Source organism: Enhydra lutris, unplaced genomic scaffold (assembly GCF_002288905.1).
Source record: "Enhydra lutris kenyoni isolate GAN:26980312 unplaced genomic scaffold, ASM228890v2 scaffoldscaffold68, whole genome shotgun sequence".
Lineage (NCBI taxonomy): Eukaryota > Metazoa > Chordata > Mammalia > Carnivora > Mustelidae > Enhydra > Enhydra lutris.
Window position 1 is genome coordinate 397,105 of NW_019154152.1, and position 20,864 is coordinate 417,968.

At 37.2% G+C, this 20,864-nt stretch overlaps 1 protein-coding gene across 2 annotated transcripts in view; it reads left to right on the plus strand.

Moving 5' to 3' along the window:
* The first annotated feature begins 220 nt into the window (after window positions 1-220).
* The window catches only part of LOC111159503 (coatomer protein complex subunit beta 1), a 38,219-nt gene continuing 17,575 nt past the window's right edge, over window positions 221-20,864 (plus strand). The window contains exons 1-14 of one of the 2 annotated variants that reach the window (XM_022522024.1): window positions 221-312; window positions 1,086-1,235; window positions 3,837-4,066; window positions 4,898-5,067; window positions 7,595-7,709; window positions 8,714-8,806; window positions 11,172-11,309; window positions 13,435-13,554; window positions 15,752-15,859; window positions 15,944-16,090; window positions 17,067-17,212; window positions 18,458-18,554; window positions 19,281-19,441; window positions 20,500-20,620. In XM_022522024.1, the coding sequence (XP_022377732.1) occupies window positions 1,145-1,235; window positions 3,837-4,066; window positions 4,898-5,067; window positions 7,595-7,709; window positions 8,714-8,806; window positions 11,172-11,309; window positions 13,435-13,554; window positions 15,752-15,859; window positions 15,944-16,090; window positions 17,067-17,212; window positions 18,458-18,554; window positions 19,281-19,441; window positions 20,500-20,620 (1,737 nt within the window). In that variant the 5' untranslated portion in view covers window positions 221-312; window positions 1,086-1,144. The remainder of the gene's footprint in view (window positions 313-1,085; window positions 1,236-3,836; window positions 4,067-4,897; window positions 5,068-7,594; window positions 7,710-8,713; window positions 8,807-11,171; window positions 11,310-13,434; window positions 13,555-15,751; window positions 15,860-15,943; window positions 16,091-17,066; window positions 17,213-18,457; window positions 18,555-19,280; window positions 19,442-20,499; window positions 20,621-20,864) is intronic. The other variant, XM_022522025.1, reaches the window with a different exon arrangement.

A 20,864-nucleotide genomic window follows, 5' to 3' on the forward strand; every position in this document is an offset into this window, starting at 1 on the left:
TTAGTTACAGTCCCTGTTTATTAGTGGGTGAGCTAGAAAAGGAATTTAAGCTTTTAAGCTTTCCCAGATGCCCCTGCCACCTAAAACCGCCGCGGACTGGAAGGAAGAAACTTGAGCATACTTGCAGAGCGCAGGCGCAGGACGGAGAAGACTTGGCCTCTCTGAGTTGCCGTAGGGGCTGGGTGGCTTGGCCTCGTCACCCCACCCCCTTCCACGTCAGCGGAGAACTGTGCGGAGCCGCGGCTGCTGCTGCGGGTTGGAGCCGCAGTCGACGGTCCCACCGTTGCCCTAGCTGCCGCCCCTTGGAGCCAGGTAGCGGGCCCAAAGCCCCCAATCCCGGAGGCGTGCTGGGCTGGGCTGGGCTGGGTCGGAGGAACCAGCTCTCTGGCGGGAAGATGCGGAAGGGGAGCGACTAGGCCGCTCGCGTCCGGGCCTGGCGAAGTAGAACGGGGGGCTGGGAAGCTCTGGGCCGAACGCCCCTTCCCGGTCTTGCGTACTGGCCAGGGGTCTGGTCCCTCCTAGGGCCCAGGGGTTCACGATTCCAGGCCGGGGCTGCTTTGCTGGAGGGACAGAAGGGGATGGGGGTGCAGCGCACTGATTGACCGACCGACACACAGTCGGGTCCACCCATGAACAAGAAAATGTTGTAAGGTTTTTAGCTGAGTTTTCGTGCACAGGGTTTCTTATTTGAGCAGTTCAGATTGTGTGTTATGTTTAAAAATCATTGTTCTGTTACACGGTTGGGCGGGACTGGGGGACTGTCACTGTATTGTGGGCCTTAGTGTGCAGTACAGCATTCTCAAGCCCTAGGCGGGGTTGTGGGGTGGGAGATAATATCCTAAGACCGAGGCAGACAAGCGTGTCTTTTATCATATTAGGCATTGTTTTTATGGGACACAGTATGAATTGACCTTACCCTTCTAGTACTTTAAAACTCATTAGCCAGACTGAATGAACTTTAGACAGTAAAGATCATGATAGTTACTGGTTGTGTGTGTGTGTGGTTTTTTGTTTTGTGTGAGGGTGTGTGTGTGTGTGTGTGTGTGTGTGTGTTTACTTGTAATGATATCGTTCTGTTTTTCTAGATTTTCTGGCATCTATCATCCTTAAATCTTGTATCGAGGTTTGACTATATCCGGAAACCATGACGGCTGCGGAGAACGTGTGCTATACGTTAATTAACGTGCCCATGGATTCAGAACCACCATCTGAAATTAGCTTAAAAAATGATCTAGGTAAACTCTGATGATATTTTGAAAATTATATGGAGAAAAAATGAAAATAAAAGGCTCATTTCCATTACAAGTTTCTTTGTAATTAGAAATACTTAATTTTTGTCTAAATACTTTTTTCTAGACTCTCTTAAGTAGAACTTTGATTTTTTTTTTAAGATTTTATTTATTTCTTTGATAGAGAGCACAAGTAGGCAGAGCAGCAGGAAGAGGGAGAGGGAGAAGCAGGCTCCCTGCTTAGTAGGGAGCCCAATGTAAGGATCCCTCATCCCACATTGTTGTCATGATCTGAGCTGAAGGCAGATGTCCAACAGACTGAGCTACCCAGGCACCCCAGAACTTGGGTCTTAATAAAAATTAAAACCTGGGGCGCCTGGGTGGTTGGTCAGTTAAGCGTCTGCCTTCTGCTAACTAAGGTCATGATCCCAGGGTCCTGGGATTGAGCCCCACTTCAGGCTCCCTGCTCAGTGGGGAGTCTGCTGCTCCTTCTGACCCTCCGCTCTGATCCTGCTCTCTCTCTCTGATCCTGCTCTCTCTCTCTGGCTCTCTCTCTCAAAGAAATAAAATCTAGAGAAAGAAAACTTGTTACATTTAGACTTGCAGTGTTGGTTTTTGGAAATAAAACATGTCAGCTTAGCTTAGTAAAGCTAAAGAAATATAGTAGTTTAGTTGTTAGATATTCCTCACGATAACATAATAGCTTGTATAGTTTAATATATTATGCTTAAGTGTAGCTGACAGTTCTTTGCAGGTAACAGGTTGAGAATGTGTATTTGAATGTTTCAGTTCCTTTGTGTACTTAACTTCTTATTACTTAGCTTGTAAAACCAAAATAACTTTGTTCTTTGGGTTTGCCACCTATTGAACTTGGAATATGCATGTGTTTTCTGGAAAGTTTTAAGCTTTTTGAGCATTTGAGGTTTAAAAAGGTTTAAGCTTTTTTAAAGCATTTATTACTAAAAGAAAACAAGTATATTTCTGGATTTTAAAAGTGTATACTCGGTATCCTTTTTGTGAGTGATTCTGTGAAAAACATTTTTTCCAAAGTAAGGCACATTCCAAAATAATGATTCTTGTTTCATTGAACTACTAAAAATAAGTTTTACTTAAATGGTAACTACTGTTTAAAACAAAGAAGAGTGAAAATTATGCTTCAGGTCTTTAAAGTATCCTTTTAGAAGGTAGTTTGCCATTTGAAAGGAGACAGTATTTTACTTGCCTGTTCCCACGTCTTAATCAGCAATAATAGAATTATCTCCTGATTTTAGGCTTCTTAATAACTCGGTTTCTATTGAGATCCACTTTTAGAGAAGGAAAAAGAGACCCTCCTTTATGTCACTTAAACCTATAGCCCTATATACCAAAGCCACAGATAGTTCTTTTTATGTGTATGTGTGTGTTTATGTATGATAGTAGAATGAAATGCACATTAATGAATAAACTTGATTACTTTTTCTTTCTTATAATTTAAAAGTTTTCAGGACACTTGGCTGTCTCAGTGGGCAGGGCATGTACTCTTTTTTTTTTTTTTTTTTTTTTTTAAATTTTTTTTTTTTTTTTTGTTTTTTATGGGGGGAAGGCATTTTCTTTTTTTTTTTTTTTTTTTTTTTTAAGGATTTTTATTTATTTATTTGACAGACATCACAAGTAGGCAGAGAGGCTGGCAGAGAGAGAGGGGGAAGTAGGTGATGCTTTGTAATTGTTTGCACAGGTTAATAGTTCATCATTTTACAGTTTTTTTTTTTAAATTTTATATATGTATTTGAGATAGAGTGAGCGCACATGACCAGGGGGAGGCCTAGGGGTGGGTTACAAGCAGGTTCCCAGTGGAGCAGGGAGCCCGATGCAGGAATTGATCCATGACTCTGGGATCTTGACCTGAGTTAAAGGTGGACATTTAACCAACTGAGCCACCCAGACACCCCCAGTTGTTGTTGTTGTTGTTGTTTTAAGATTTTATTTATTTATTTGATGGGCAGAGATCACAAGTAGGCAGAGAGATAGGCAGAAGCAAGTTCCCTGCTGAGCAGAGAGCCCCATGAGGGGCTCGATCCCAGGACCCTGGGATCATGACCTGAGCTGAAAGCAGAGGCTTAACCAGCTGAGCCACCCAGGCCTCCCCTCAGCCTTTTTGAGTTTGAAGATCTAATGTTAAAAAAAAAGCCACTGATCTTCCCTGTTTTCCCCTCATGATAGTGGTTATAACTTCCATTGACTAAAAGCTATGTTGAATTCAGAAGCACTTATTCTAACAGCCTCTGTTTACACTGTGAAAACTAGCTACGTATGTATTTGAGACATGCATCATTTGGTATACCTACAGATTCATGGCTTCTGCATTAACTCCATGGGTTAGGGACCAGAGATCTAATCCGGTGCCTTCATGTTCTGTGTAAAGTATCATAAGGTTCAGAGATAAATGACTTGTGTAAAGTCATTCAGCTTGTTTATGGTAGAGCTAGGTCGAGAACCCTTGTCACTTTCTTTACTGCCTTTATTACAATTACTACTGATAAAGTGAGAAAATGTTTTACTTTGTGAATTATAAAATAACCTGAGGAATTTTTCTTTGAAATGATTGTGCCTTTTTTTTTTTTGAATCAGAAAAAGGAGATGTGAAGTCAAAGACTGAAGCTTTAAAGAAAGTAATCATTATGATTCTTAATGGTGAAAAGCTTCCTGGACTTTTGATGACCATCATTCGTTTTGTGCTACCCCTTCAGGATCATACCATCAAAAAATTACTTTTGGTATTTTGGGAAATTGTTCCTAAAACAACTCCAGATGGGAGACTTTTACATGAAATGATCCTTGTATGTGATGCATACAGAAAGGTAAACCAAACCATGGTTATTTCTGAATATTGCTTTGATTTTAATTGTAAAATTGGTGGAATGGGATTTGTTTTCATTTTTAAAATGAAATCTTGGATAAGATCTAAATTATCAATAATTGCAACTGAAGTTGTGAAAAGTTATTGTAGAAAGTTTTATTGTTACTTTCTTTGGACATATTTTCCATGCGTTGTTTTTTTTTTTTAAAGATTTTATTTATTTATTTGACAGACAGAGATCACAAGTAGGCAGAGAGGCAGGCAGAGAGAGAGAGGAGGAAGCAGGCTTCCTCAATACCAGGCTCGATACCAGGACCCTGATATCATGACCTGAGCCGAAGGCAGAGGCTTTAACCCACTAAGCCACCCAGACGCCCCTTTCCATGCGTTTTTATGTTACTAGTAAAAAAAAAAAAAACAGTAACACATAGAATATGAGACATTGATGTAATAAGTAAAAATTGACAGGAATCTGAAGGAAATTGTCTGATAATGTAGATCTTTTTCCACAAACCTACTTTCTTTTTTTTTCATAAGAAATTTTGCACTTCAGGGTGCCTGGGTGGCTCAGTGGGTTAAGCCACTGCCTTCGGCTCAGGTCATGATCTCAGAGTCCTGGGATCGAGCCCCGCATCGGGCTCTCTGCTCAGCAGGGAGCCTGCTTCCTCCTCTCTCTCTGCCTGCCTCTCTGCCTGCTTGTGATCTCTCTCTGTCAAATAAATAAATAAAATCTTTAAAAAAAAAAAAAAAAAAAAAAAAGAAATTTTGCACTTCACTGTGTGTTGTTTTGTAAAATGCTGGAATTCAACATTTCATATTTAAATTTTATCAGGATCTTCAGCATCCTAACGAATTTATTCGAGGATCCACTCTTCGTTTTCTTTGCAAATTGAAAGAAGCAGAATTGCTAGAACCTTTAATGCCAGCTATCCGTGCTTGTTTAGAGCACCGACACAGCTATGTTAGAAGAAATGCTGTTTTGGCCATCTATACAATCTATAGGTAAATAAAGGTACTCCTGTGTCTTAGTTTTGTGAGGATTGTTTACTCTTTTAGACTAGAGGTCCCCCAGCAGTTCCTTGCAGATTGTACGTAGCTTGTGATAATGTTTTGTTTGGCCTGAACAATTTTTTTTTTTTTATTATCATTACGTTGTCAACATTGAAAAGATCTGGCAACCCCGGGTCCTAGTTTCTGCATGACAGTATGCTGAAATTAACAGTAGCTCCCTTTATATAAGTTGTACACTTTCCAGTTTACGGTGCCTGTCATTCTTAATTGTAGTACTTCAGCCCACTTAATTAGTTAACTTGCTTAGCCCTTGTAGGTTTTGAGTTTTGACCCTGTTTTTGAATTCTCTTTATGTGGAATGTGGGTCTTATCTTTTTACCCTTAGAAGCCTTGAGGGAGCTTTTTTTTTTTTTTTAATTATTTTTATTAACATACAATGTATTATTTGCCCCACAGGTACAGGTCTGTGAATCATCAGGCTTACACATTTCACAGCACTCACCATAGCACACACCCTCCCCAATGTCCATAACCCAACCACCCAGCCCTACCCTCCCACCCCCAGCAACCCTCGGTTTGTTTTGTGAGATTAAGAGTCTCTGATGTTTGTCCCCTCTGGATCCCATCTTGTTTCATTTTTTCCTTCCCTACCCCCAACAACCCTCCGCCCTGCCTCTCAAATTCCTCATATCAGAGAGATCATACGATAATTGTCTTTCTCTGATTGACCTATTTTGCTCAACGTAACAACCACATCATTGCAAATGGCAAGAGTTCATTTCTTTTGATGGCTGCATAGTATTCCATTGTATATATACACCACATCTTCTTTATCCATTCATCTGTGGATGGACATCTAGGTTCTTTCCATAGTTTGGCTATTGTGGACATTGCTACTATAAACATTCGGGTGCACATGCCCCTTTGGATCACTACAGTAGTATCTTTAGGGTAAATACCTAGTAGTGAGATTGCTGGGTCGTAGGGTAGCTCAATTTTCAACATTTTGAGGAACATCCATACTGTTTTCCAGAGTGGCTGTACCACCTTGCTTTCCTACCAGCAGTGTAGGAGGGTTCAAGGAGGGAACTTTTTAATTAGAAAGGTTGCAGTTCTTAACTGATTCCTGTTCTTGGAAAGCTGAAGATTTTGGACTTTAAAAATGATTCAAAGAACCAGTTAGATAAGGCTAGAATGCTTGGCTTTTATAATCGCTGGTGTCAATCTATTTAGACGTAGGATGTAACTCTTACAAATACCTTTGTACTATAAAGAGTTGATTGTTCTGTTTCACAGTTCTCTTATTGTTATATTAGATTTTGTTATCTGTCAGGGAAGTGGTATTCTGGTTAATAATGTAGAGTTCTTTGAAAGTTACCATACAGACTACACAAATTTCAGAACTTAAACTAGACAGCATACACAAAAATTATGACATTTATAAAGCAGTGGGAAGTTTGAACACTGTATATGATGATATTAAGGAATTTTTACGTTTTTTAAGGCATAATAATGGTATTATGATTTGTTTTAAAAAGAAAGAATCCTCATTTATAATATGCTGATATATTTATAGAAGAGATGGTGAATGGTTTGGGATTTGCTTCAAAATAATATGGGGGGAAAAAGTGGGCAGGGATATAGGTGAAACAGAATTGGCCATGAGTTAATAATTGTTGAAGTCAGGTGACAGTTTTTAAGCTGGGGTTCATTAATCTGTATGTTACAAATACTTAAAAATTTCCTGAATAGGAAGTAAGTTAGCAAGTAAGTGAGTAAGTAAATATAATGCATAATTAATACAATTCAAAGGACTATTTTTATTCTTGATAATTCTTTTTTTTTTTTAAGATTGTATTTATTTATCTGACAGAACGAGACATTAGAAGAGGGAATACAAGCAGAGGGAATGGTAGAGGGAGAAGCAGGCTTCCCCCTGAGCAGGGAGCTAGATGATGTGGGCTTGATCCTAGGACCCTGGGATCATGACCTGAGTGGAAAGCAAGACCCTTAATGACTGAGCCACCCAGACGTCCCCTTTATTTCTGATAATTCTTAAGAATCTTTCAGTACCTTGAGATTGTCATCATGAACATTGCTATTGTATTCCTAAAGTATATGAAAAACAACTACTAGAGATATTCCAGTGAAAGATAGCATGTGGAAGAAGTCAGCTTTTTCTTTATTAAACTAGAAAACACATAATTTGATAATTTTTATTTTATTTTATTTTATTTATTTATTTGACAGAGAGATAGCAAGAGAGGGAACACAAGCAGGGGGAGTGGGAGAGGGAGAAACAGGCCACCCACCGAGCAGGGAGCCCAATGCGATGATGCAGGGCTCCATCCCAGGACCCTGGGATCGTGACCTGAGCTGAAGGCTGATGCTTAATGCTTAATTTGATAATAAATGAAGATGTAAGCTTGATAAAGATTAATTTTATAGGTGTCCAGGGAGTTACTAAAATAACAAATAGGTTTTTATTAAATATGATTATTACCTGTTTTATTTTAAGGAATTTTGAACATCTTATTCCTGATGCTCCTGAACTGATACATGATTTTCTGGTGAATGAGAAGGATGCAAGTTGCAAAAGGAATGCATTTATGATGCTAATTCATGCAGATCAGGTGATGAACTTTCTAAAAAATACTTTTAGGACTGTATTCAAATGAGAATTAAAAGTATTTACATAGACCTAATCAAGTTTTTAGTCAGTGATTTTGTTTATAGAACAACTGTGTATTTTGGGTTTTTTTAGATTTTTGAACTTAATTTGTATAAAATAGTATTTTCTTAATCTTTCTCCAGACAATTGCTTATGTAACTACTTAATATTTTAAACGTCTGAGAGGTATATAATAATAGCCACTTGGCGGTTTTTCCAGAATGAAATTATTATGGCCGTATTTTGTAGCACTCTGTTTTGGGGTTTAAACCAGTTTTTCCTTATGTTGGTATATATCTAAAATTGTTTAATAGAGAAAAGTATTAGCTTTATATAGGGTTCACCCTGAGCCATGTCTGTGAAAGAAGCGTTGTCTTCATTGTATGTGAGTATCCTTACTAGGCTCTTCAAATTTCCTAAGTTGGTGTCAACTCTACATCTGGCTCTGCTGGTGCTTAAAGTGTATGGATCAGCAGTGACTGCGTACTTTGGTGGCATCTAATCTTGGAATTTTTGCTGTCCAGTATTCTCAAAATGTGGGAAGTAATATGCATGAAGACTGAAAAATATGGAATCTGTCCATTTCTCTGAAATCTAGATGCTGTCATTTTATCTTTGTGGAACAAGATTATTAGAAAGCTGCTTGTTTGGGCCAGGATATTTTGTCCTCTTGTACAGTTGGTTTTATTGACCTATATATTTGGTGTTGTGCTCTTTACCTACATGGGGAGCATAATTAGAAAAAGTTCAGTAAAATTTCCTGATACTTTTGCTGTAGAGATATTGTTGAGGTCATAGTTTTCTTTGTCAGCATTCAGTATATAAGCATCATTGAGATTTTTCTATAAATCTTAGAAGCAGGAAAAACCATGATCCTAAATAGCTGGTTTGTTTTGATTGTAGGGGTACTCTGTGTCCATTTATTGAATGAGGTGGAATTTGATAAATATATTTTTATTTTGTTAGGATCGAGCTTTGGATTATCTAAGTACTTGCATTGATCAAGTTCAAACATTTGGAGACATTCTTCAATTGGTGATTGTTGAACTCATTTATAAGGTAAGACTAAAATGGGTAAAATACACTTTAAGAGTTTAAGACAATGTTAAATTGTCTTTTTCTGGAATGTTGCTCAATTGCTAGGATAATGTTTTAATAGCAGAAATATTTATTTTTTAAAAGATTTTATTAATTTTTTTGACAGAGGGAGACACAGTGAGAGAGGGAACACAAGCAGGGGGAGTGGGAGGAGGAGAAACAGGCTTCCTGCTGAGCAGGGAGCCAGATGTGGGCCGATCCCAGGGCCCTGGGATCAGGACCTGAGCTGAAGGCAAATGCTTAATGACTGAGCCACCCAGGCGCCCCCAGAAATATTTTAAAACATAGTCTATGAAAGCTTTTTTTTTCCTTTTGTTTTTTGTTTTCCTTTCCTTTGGTTTATTATGTTTTTCAAGCACTTCAATTTTTCTAAACCTCCTTAAAGAATTCTGTTAAAAACTCATGGCTTGACCCAATATAGCGGCAGAGAAATCATTATGCACTGTTCAGTAACTGAGTAGGTTATGAATCAGGCTTTGGAAAAAAATTCAAAATCTTTTCTTGAGTACACACCAGACTACTTTGGAAATGTTATAAACAAAGGAGAAAAGCTTTAAATACTTTCTGTGTTTCAAAAAATAAATAAATAAATAAATAAATAAATAAATAAATAAATAAACAAACAAATACTTTCTGTGTTCCATGTGTGTAAAAGAAAATAGACTTTAAATATGTCAGTATGACATTGTCAGCCATTGACCAATAGGAAGTCTAAAACTAGATGAGATTTGGTTTTTAAAATGAAGTGTTTTTTGGGCAACATTTAAATTTGATACATTCTTTGAAAGAATTGATTGCATCTTAATGTTCTGATGAAAGGTAAATAACATCCTGTTTTGGTATTGATAACATTGGAAGCCAACAAAAATATACAACAGGAATGACTTTACTAAATAGGGTAATATTGACAAAGTACCCACAGCAGACACTGCTAATTACAGCTGTCTTTGATTCTGAAAGAAAAGGGCCCCTTTCAACACAAGGAACCAGTCATTTGGATTTGGCATTTAAGATGAAACCAGATCTGTAAATGTATGGTTCCTTTTAATTCATTGTGTGGTTTAGACATGCTGCTGAGGCTCTCCAAAGTAGGGATTCTCTGCTATTCCTGGACTTTTTTGTCTAGCAGAGTCCACGTTACAGTAAGAGGAAATAGCTTTTTTTTTTTTTAAGGTTTTATTTATTTATTTGACAGACAGAGATCACAAGTAGGCAGAGAGGCAGGCAGAGAGAGAGGGGGAAGCAGGCTCGCCGCTGAGCAGGGAGCCCGACGCAGGGCTCGATCCCAGGACCCTGATACCATGACCCAGGCCCAAGGCAGAGGCTCAACCCACTGAGCCACCCAGGCGCCCCAAGAGGAAATAGCTTTTGAGTCATGCCTGAATAAAAGAGATTTGACTGTATATATGTTAGAGGAAAATCTGACATAAAAACCAACTTCAGAAAAAAAAGAATAAGGAATATTTGCTTCATAGGTAAAGGTATTAAAATATATTTAGGATAGGGGCGCCTGGGTGGCTCAGTGGGTTACGCCTCTGCCTTCAGCTTAGGTCATGATCTCCGGGTCCTGGGATCGAGCCCCGCATCAGGCTCTCTGCTCAGCGGGGAGCCTGCTTCCCCCCTCTCTCTCTGTGTCTACCTCTCTGCCTACTTGTGATCTCTGTCAAATAAATAAATAATATCTTTAAAAAAAAAATATATATATATATATATTTAGGATAGCATAGGGAATTCTAGTTGTCTCCACAGTGGAGTGGAGTGGATTTGGAATATCATTCCAAATAAATAAGTAGTAGTACTTGACAAAGGGGTTATCTTTCTTGGCTTTAAGAACAGGTATTTTCCTTTTATCAGCTATTGAGGTTGGTATCCATCATGTTTCCCTTTTTGACCTGACATCCAGAATAAAATTTTAGGACCAAATTTAATATCCTATCACAGTACCCACATTAATGCTCTTCGTCATTGATTTTATTACTTTACATTTTCTTGTTCTATTTCAGTTGTGTATAGTATGCATATCTTTTATTATAAACTATTGGAAATTTTTTGTGAAAGAGTGAGAATATTAATTGTGATTGAATAAATGAGTGAGTGAGTAGCTGTAACAGTTGTCCAAAGTAAAACCTATTTCTTCCTGAAATTACTAGTCATAGTGTCTTATCTCCTGTTGGCTGGTATCTTCAGATGCACTTATTGTTCTTTGCTTTCAAATTAAGAAAACTAGCATCTAAGCTGACATCTATAAAAAAAAAAAAGATCTGTAGATCTGTTTGAAAGCAAGTGTCCCTGGAGTCAGTTGAAACCTAAATATTTTCTTCTCCAGGTCTGTCATGCTAATCCATCAGAAAGGGCTCGTTTCATTCGCTGCATCTATAACTTGTTACAGTCATCTAGCCCAGCTGTAAAATACGAAGCTGCCGGAACATTAGTGACACTCTCCAGTGCACCCACTGCAATCAAGGTACTGCTTATTTCTTTTGGTGCCCGTGAGATGATAGATATGCTGTTTTAGCACTCGAGATTTATTTATTTTTTTATTATTTTGTTCTCTTTTTAAAAAGATTTATTTATTCACTTGAGAGAGAGTGAGAGAGAATGCAGGGGAGGGGAGAGGCAGAGAGAGAGAGAGAGAGAATCTCAAGCAGACCCTGCGGGAAGTGTGCAGCCCAGGACCCCAGTATCACGACCTGAGCCGAAACCAGGAGTCAGACACCTAAAAAGACACATTTAAGTGTCATTTAAGACACATTTAAGTAAAGAAACATTAAACCCCAGTGCTTAATGACTTAGTGGCATTGCAGTTTACTCTGTGATTACATGGCATTAGGTGGCACAGAAATAACAGTTTATGAACATTGTGAAATTATTGGATTCCTTACATAGTCCAATCTTTCTTCTTTCTTGCTTTCATACGTATATGTGGGGAGAAAGAGACACAGAGAATACTAATATTTCTAGTTTCTGGAGAATGATACTGGTATGTTAAGATCTCTCCCCATGCAATAATTATGTTAAAACCTGTATCTGGGAAAATGAATTTTGGATCCTACATGATGGATATTAAAAAAAGTTTACAGTGCCTATTTTCAATAATGGAATGTTAGCTTTCTCTTTAATATATTGTATCAAGACTGCATGAGGAACCCTTAATATAGTCAGAGAATGAATAGTTCTTTAAAGCCAGCTTGTATAACTAGGAGACTTGATTGCTTTACCTGCCAGTACTTAGAAAAAATTGTTTAACTTTATTTTGAAATAATTTTAGACTTACAGAACAGCAAAAGGTGTAAAAATAGGACAAACTTCTCATTATCCTTCACCAGCTTCCCATAATGTTTGTGTCTTCATAGCAATTGTGTAATTGTCAAAATTAAGGAATTACTACTGGAACAAATATTGTTAACTAAACTATAGATGTTACTTGAATTCCACCGATTTTATCACTAATCTCCTTTTTTTGTACCAGGATTCAGTCGAGGATCCCACATTTTATGTTAGTTGTCATGTGTTAGTTTCCTCCAATCTGTGCCACTTTCTCAAGCCTTTTCTTATTTTTCATGACCGTAACACTTTGGAAGAATACTAGGGCAGTTTGTTTGTAAAATGTCCCTCAATTTGAGTTTGTCTAATGTTTTCTGACAGATAGACTGAGGTTATGCATTTTGGGGAAGCATACTATGGAAGTGATGAACCTTTCTCAATGTAATATATCACAGAGTATACATGATGTTGGAATACTATCAGTGATGTTAACCTTGATCAGTGGGTTAAGATGATGCCTACCAGATTTCTCCACTGTTGAGTTAGGATTTTTCCTTTTGTAATCAATAAATAACGTAGTAAGGTACTTTGAAACTGCAGGTATCTTATTTCTCCTCAAACTTTTACCAACTAATTTTAGCATTTCTGTACAGCAGTTATTGATGTGTTATTCTAATAATGACTTTCTATTTCCCTCATTATACATTTATTAACTGGAGTCCTGCAAGAAGAGCTGTCCCTTTACCACCCGCCCTTCTTTCATTCTTCGTATCAGTATGGCTGTTTTATTCTGTATATTATAATCATTATCGTTACTTGTTTCATTTATCATACTGTTCTAGCTTTGGCTGTTGGGAGCTCTTTCAGGTTTGCTCCTTTGTCTAATGCTTTTACTAAGTCAGGGTTAGACTTTGTGGTCCTGATTTTTCTGTACCATAATGCAGAAAATTTAGACTTTGCACCTAAACTCAAAGATACTCAATAGCTATATTTTGGGGGATATCCCGTCTGCTTTTTTCTGCCTTGTTCCTTAGCTTCAACCCTTAATTTTTGACTGTAAGTATTTCTGTCTATAGCCACCCCGTTTCATTCTTTCAACTTGTGATTCTTCTTAACTTTTTTAAACTTGAAAATAATGAGATTTATTAGAATTTAGGGAACAGAGGGACACATTCCTTTGGGGAAAATGCATAAACTTTTAGTGCAGGAGTAGTTAATGTATTTTGGCTTCTTTGGAAGCGTTTATTTTTTTTCTTCTTATTTTCAGGGTCTGTGTTTAAGATGGATTAATGTGTTCCTAAAATGTGTTTCCTTTTTTTATATAGGCTGCTGCTCAGTGTTACATTGATTTAATAATTAAGGAGAGTGACAACAATGTAAAGCTCATAGTTCTGGATCGATTGATAGAATTAAAAGAGCATCCTGCTCATGAACGAGTACTACAGGTAACTGTTATCTGAAAGAGAGAAGTCCTAGATAAAATCTTTCTCAAATTGAGGTAACACTCAAGCCTTGATATCTTGGTTAACTTAAATTCTTGGAGACTGGGTAGTTTAAATTTTGATCAGCTATGGTGTACTCTTGAATCAGCATAGCCTTTTAGAGAATTTGCCATGAAAAATATTTCTGACATGAATTAATATGTGATATCTTTTCTATTTGTACTGCATTTGGTATTCTTAACAATAGAGATATATTCATTTTAATTTGAATATAATTTATAGTTTTTGAAAAATAAGCCAACTGAGAATAAAAGATAAGTCTATGGAATTATCAGCATACCTATTTAATCTGTGAGAATGATGATTGTTATAAAAATAAAGGCCCATGACAGCTAAATTCAATGTTATTCTGGATCAGAGCAGCAACAAAAAATTTGCTATACAGGACATTCATTGGGACAGTTGGAGAAATGAGAATTATAGACTGTATATTATGTAATATTGTTACCAGTGTCCTCTGGATATGATAATTGTGGTTATAGGAGAGTTTATTCTTATTCTTGGGAGGTGTACACTAAATTATTTAGGTGTTAGGAGAGTGGGATAAAGCATACATGGCAGGGACACCTGGGTGGCTCAGTTGCTTAAGCGTCTGCCTTCGGCTCAGGTCATGATCCCACGGTACTGGGATCTAGTCCCGAATCTGGCTCCTTGCTCAGTAGGGAGTCTGCTTCTCCCTTTCTCTGCTTGTGTTCTTTCTCTCTCTCTGTCTCTGACAAATAAATAAATAAATAAAATCTTTTTAAAAAAAGTCTATATGACAAAATATTAACAACTGGTGAGTGTAAGTGAAAGTTATATAAATATTGGTTTTTAGAACTTTTTTTTTTTTAAAGATTTTATTTATTTATTTGACAGACAGAGATTACAAGTAGGCAGAGAGGCAGGCAGAGAGAGAGAGGGAAGAGGAAGCAGGCTCCTTGCTAAGCAGAAAGCCTGATGTGGGGCTCGATCCCAGGACCCCGGGACCATGACCCAAGCTGAAGTCAGAGGGTTTAACCCACTGAGCTGCCCAGGCACCCCGGTTTTTAGAACTTTTTATCAGTGAATTTTTTTAAAATAAAATTTTAAGTAAAATCACTTGTAAATTAGTTTTGCTGTATTTTAAAATCTTTATCTGCCATAGTGTTTTTTAAAATATGTGCCAGTAAAACATTACATTTTCCTGCAGAGTGAAAATAACATCTCACTTAATGAAATTAATAGTTTCTTTTTTAAAATTATTTTTTATTTTTAAAGATTTTTATTTATTTATTTGACAGACAGAGACCACAAGTAGACAGAGAGGCAGGCAGAGAGAGAGAGAGAGGAGGAAGCAGGCTCCCCACGGAGCAGAGAGCCCGACGTGGGGCTTGATCCCAGGACCCTGGGATCATGACCTGAGCCGAAGGTAGAGACTTTAACCCACTGAGCCACCCAGGCGCCCCTAGTTTCTTTCTTTTTTTTAAAGATTTTATTTATTTATTTGAGAGAGAGAGGGCATGAGAGAAGTCAGCGGGAGATGCAGACTCCCTGCCGTTCAGGGAGCCTGATATGGGACTCGGTCCTGGGACTCCATGATCATGACCTGAGCCGAAGGCAGTCACTCAACCAACTGAGCCACCCAGGCGCTCCGAAATTAATAGTTTCTTAATATAATCCAGTACCAACTCCAAAGTCAGATTTCCCCAAGTGTCCCTGAAATACCCCATTTGTTTGGTTTGTCCAGTCATGACCATATATCTTACCTGGCTATGTCCTTGATGTTTCAATTGGAGCAGTAATTTTTTTCATGATATGGGCTTGTTGAAGAGACCAGACCAATTGTCCTGTAAGAGGCCACTCCTTGAAGATACATCTGATTACTTTTTGGTTGTGTCATTTAGTTTGTTTCTCTAACTTCTGAATTTTCTATAAACTATGAGTTTGATCTAAAGCTTAATAGAGTCACAGTAAAGATTTGCAGTTTGAATGCATTATATGTGATATATACTTCATACTGCATTATATCAGGAAACCCAAAATATCTGGTTTTTCCACTACCAGTGATTTTATTATTGATGAAGAAGTAAGGTGATAATGGTGAGAACCCTCCATTCTGTGGTTAAGATTTTTTTCTCTTAATGTTGCTGTTAATTCTGGATTTCTTGTTCTTTCTCAGGATCTGGTTATGGACATCCTGAGAGTACTGAGCACACCAGACTTAGAAGTACGCAAGAAAACTCTGCAGTTAGCACTGGATCTCGTCTCTTCTAGGAATGTTGAAGAGGTAAAACAAAACTCTGACAGCACTGTTGTAAGCTGTCAGGCCAAACATGGTATAATTCCCACTTATTTTTACTTTGTTCTCTAGTTGGTTATTGTTTTGAAGAAGGAAGTGATTAAAACAAATAATGTGTCTGAGCATGAAGATACTGACAAATACAGACAACTCCTTGTGAGAACATTGCATTCCTGTTCTGTCCGATTTCCAGATATGGCTGCAAATGTTATTCCTGTGGTATGTAATTCTGATGACTTTAATTTTGAAATTCTCTGAAGGGGTATAAAGTTTTAGTTATTTAGCAGTTAAACTATCTAGTAGAATCACTAAATCTTGGGGTCAGAAGTGATCTTTCTGTTCACCCTTAAGCTCAGAAGGATAAAGAGTCTGACTTCTTTCTCTTACATCTTCATCAAAAAAGTAAACACAAAAATATAACGACAAAAATACCTCCGCATATTATTATAACTGATGTTTGTTATAGTTACCTATGGTAAAATTATGCTGTGTATAGATATCATTCAGTAGCACAAACAAGTATTTCTTTCAAATAGTTGTACCTCTTTAAAGTTGAAGGATTTTTGTTATAGGAATAATATATATACTTAGAATCATTGGCTTCTACCACTGTTAGATAGATGAGATATGTTATTGTAATTTGAAATTTTGTCTTTGAACCCCACATTTTCTCTGAAATGATTTTACTTTTAGTTACAACTTAGAAGAATCCAATTAATTTATTTGAGTTGTGTATTTCCAGCTTTTGTTTTATAGTGAGTTTTTTTGTTGTAAAATTGGCTGCACAAAACCCAGAAAAGACATTGTGACTTCCTTTACACAGTAGTGCGTGTTTCTCAACTTACATTTTGTTATATGTTTTAAAATTATTATATTCTTAGTAAAGTTGTTTACTTCTTAGAACTTAGATAATTTTCTTTCTGAAAATTATATAACTTATGGGGTGCCTGGATGGCTCAGTCAGTTAGATGTCTGACTCTTGATTTCAGCTCAGGTCATGATCTTAGGGTCCTAAGATTGAGTCCTGTGAGGACTCAGTGCTCAATGTGGGGTCTGCTTGAGATTCTTTCTCTCCCTCTTCCTCTGCTCTTCCCCTGACTTGTGTGCACATGTCCCTCACTCTCTCTCAAATAAATAAATAAATCTTTTTAAAAAATTATCTGACCTGTATCTTGTTCTTTTTTTTCCCTTTCAGTTAATGGAATTTCTCAGTGACAATAATGAAGCAGCAGCTGCTGATGTCTTGGAGTTTGTTCGTGAAGCCATTCAGCGCTTTGATAACCTGAGAATGCTTATTGTTGAGAAGATGCTTGAAGTCTTTCATGCTATTAAATCTGTCAAGTAGGTTTAAAGTCTATTTAAATGTAAGGTCAAGTAAGCAGTTTACCAGTTTCTATCTTTAAAGGGTCAGTGGATTGAAAATGTAAGGGAGAAGAAATGAATCAAGATACTCAAGTCAATATAAGTATCACAATAGACATCCCCTCATGCCACCCTCAGTAAATCCATAATCTGTGCACAAAAATTTGCTTTTGTAAGTGTGATTTAGCTAGGTTTCTCTGCCCTTATTTCCTCTAAAACATGGTGAATCATCAAGTGACTAAGGAACATATTTTTAAAGTTTATCACTTTTGGAATATCATTGTTTATATCCCCCATTAGTATTTATTAAAGTGAGGGATTGAAAATGCGGACTAAATCTGACATAATGCATTTCCCTTAAATAGCCTTTGCTAATGAGAAAGGACTGTTGCATCCAAGTTTACTTCATTTAAAGCATCTGATGAATAGAGTATACTAGACTTGCATTCTATCCATGTTGGATAGAAAAGAAAGGTCCACTGTAAAATTGTTTTTATGATAAAATGTTTTGATATTTATAAAAGTGAGAAAGATTTGCTTCCTTTGTGAGGAAAAAAAAAACCATACCAAAGTTTTGCCTTTAATGGCTATCATCTCTCAGAACTTTAGTTTCTAAAATGTTCTCTTGAATAAATTTAATGATAATCTTAAGGAAAAGGTAACTGAAGACTTTATTCAGTTTAACACTCAACTAGAGAATTGTTGCTTGCTTTATGTTTCTGGAGTGTTTTAATTACTGATCCTTTGCACTCCTTCCTTATCCATGATTCTGTTTAGCATCTTGCCTTTTCTTTTCGGTGACTACAAATAAAAAGTGAATTACTTTTTACATCAAAGTTATGTATTTTTTATAATAGTAAATGATAAAAGTTACCTTAACTCTGTCCTAAATGGAGGATAACACCTTTCTGGGAGATATTTTGTTATTTTTACTAATGAGTTTACCAATTTTAAGGTGTTCCTAATAATAATGGTGAGAATACTTACTTTCCTTTTGAAGCTTGTGATTTCTGGAGAGAATCAAACCTAGTGTCTTTGTTACATTCCTTCTTAAAATTTCATCCATAGTCCCTTGGAACTGCAGAATCTTGTTTTCTGCTTGAGCTTAAATTCACAGAGAAAGATCTCTCCTTTAAGATTTGTTAGCAATGGGGACGCCTGGGTGGCTCAGTTGGTTAAGATTTGTTAGCAATGTCAGTGTTTCAGAACTTGTTCTTCCCTTAGGATTTACCGAGGAGCATTGTGGATCCTGGGAGAATACTGTAGTACCAAGGAAGACATTCAGAGTGTGATGACTGAGGTCCGCAGGTCCCTTGGAGAGGTATGTTTTACTTCAGTAAATGCTACTGTATATGGTGATTTTTACTTTAGTAAATCTGACTTTTATGTGGTGGTTTGCTTTTGTATTTTTATTTAGTAGTGTTGGAGTTAAAAACACTAAAAAATGTGTTTTAATTACCCAGATAAAGCTTAGAGGCTGTGGGGTATTAGGGGCGTCCCTCTCCCTGCATGGAGCCATAACACCTGTTCTATTGTCTGTCTTATTTACCCTTTCAGGTAAGATTCTGTTTGAAGAAAAGATTATTTGTGTAAAAAAAGGAAAGACTTTTAAAACTCTGTGTTAACCTGTGTATTCTGAAAGGAGAATGCGAGTATTACAAGAACCATGCTAACATTAGACTATTAACGTACTAAAACTGGCAGTGTTTCCTCATCCAAATAACCATATGGTAGAATAGGAAGAACAGTGTTTGTGAGGAGACCTGGGTTACAGTCTTGTTTCCACCATTAATTAACTCCAGAACCTTGGATATAAATTTCTTAACCTGACTCGGCTTGAGGTTTTTCACTTAGGAAGAAAAGGAAAAAAAAATTTCACTTAGGAAAAAAAGAAAAATTTCTTTCCTTGGGAAGGAAAGATTGAATGCAGAGTTGCAAAAATCCCCTTGGGGGAATTGCCTTCTCCATAGAAATGATTGAATATTTAAATATGATTTTGCTTCCTATTGATATTATTACTAGATTGATGTTTCCAATTGATTTTTAGATCCCAATTGTAGAGTCAGAAATAAAGAAAGAAGCTGGCGAATTAAAACCTGAAGAGGAAATATCTGTGGGGCCGGTTCAGAAGTTGGTAACTGAGATGGGCACCTATGCAACTCAGAGTGCACTTAGCAGTTCTCGACCCACGAAGAAAGAGGAAGAAAGGTAATCTGCAGCACCTGTGCCCTACCATCTATACTTTTTAAACTATTACTCCTGAGCATAGTACAGTCAAGTGATTTTTTTTCCTCTTATTTGCTTTTTGGAAATCTTTGGCATTTAAGATACTTGAAAGGAGGTTTAATTTCTCTCAGGAATTGCATTGATGGTTTTACTCCTCTGCTTCCTAAAACTGTTTTCATTGAAATAACTATTCTATTTAAAATTATATTACTCATATAGAAATTGCTAAGTGGAGCAGCACCTGGGTGGCTCAGTCAGTTGAGCATCTGATTTTGGCTCAGGATCCTGGGATCGAGCCCCACATCAGGCTCTCCAGTCAGTGGGGAGTCTGCCTCTCTCTCTCCCTCTGTCCCTCTCCCTGTTAGTGCATGCATTCTCTCTCTCAAATAAGTAAATACAATCCTAAAAAGAAGATTTAAAGAAAATGCTAAGTGGAGGTAACTGAATTTTGTTGCCTGTGTTAGTGCTTGGGAAACATATTTTGAAGATTTTCCACCTAATGGAATAAAATTTAAAATTTTTTTGCCTTATTTTGCTCTCCAGTATTATAATGAACACGGTAAAAATAATGCCTAAAATTTTAATCGTTGCTTACTATATGCTAGGCATTGTACTAAGTAGTTTGTCCCTTGTAATCTTTAGCAACTCATTGAGATACAGTTTATTATTATCCCCATTTTACAGAAGAGGAATCTGAGGCTTAGGAAGGTTTGTAATTTAACCATAGGGACAGAATAAATAGATAAGCTGGAATTTGAATGTAGCTCTTTGGCTCTAGTGCATAGACTTGAAATCATTTTCTCTTTCCATATTGACTTGGCTCTAGTTCTTTTGAAGATAAGTTGTAAAACCGTGTATATTTTCCTTTTTCTGTTTTCCATTATATTTTCCTTCTAAAAGCTAAAGAGGGAGCTAATTGAGATCCTCTTCACTGAAGGGTAGCAGTGAGAATGTTAAATAGGCTTATTTGAATCATTTTTGCAAAAGCTGTATGCTGCTTAAGAAATGATTGGATTTCATTTTCTTTGATTGCTTTGCAGACCTCCCCTGCGAGGCTTCCTTTTGGATGGAGATTTCTTTGTTGCTGCCTCCCTTGCCACAACTCTGACCAAGATTGCCTTGCGCTATGTAGCTTTGGTTCAGGAGAAGAAAAAGCAAAATGTAAGTTCATTTATCCTTCATTTACCCAGCAAATGTTGAGTGCCTACCATATGCATCGGACAGTGAAGGACCTAAAAGTGAATGCTGAGGGGCACCTGGGTGGCTCAGTGGGTTAAAGCCTCTGCCTTCGGCTCGGGTCATGATCCCGGGGTCCTGGGATCGAGCCTCACATCAGGCTCTCTGCTCAGTGGGGAGCCTGCTTCCTCCTCTCTCTCTGCCTGCCTCTCTGCCTACTTGTGATCTC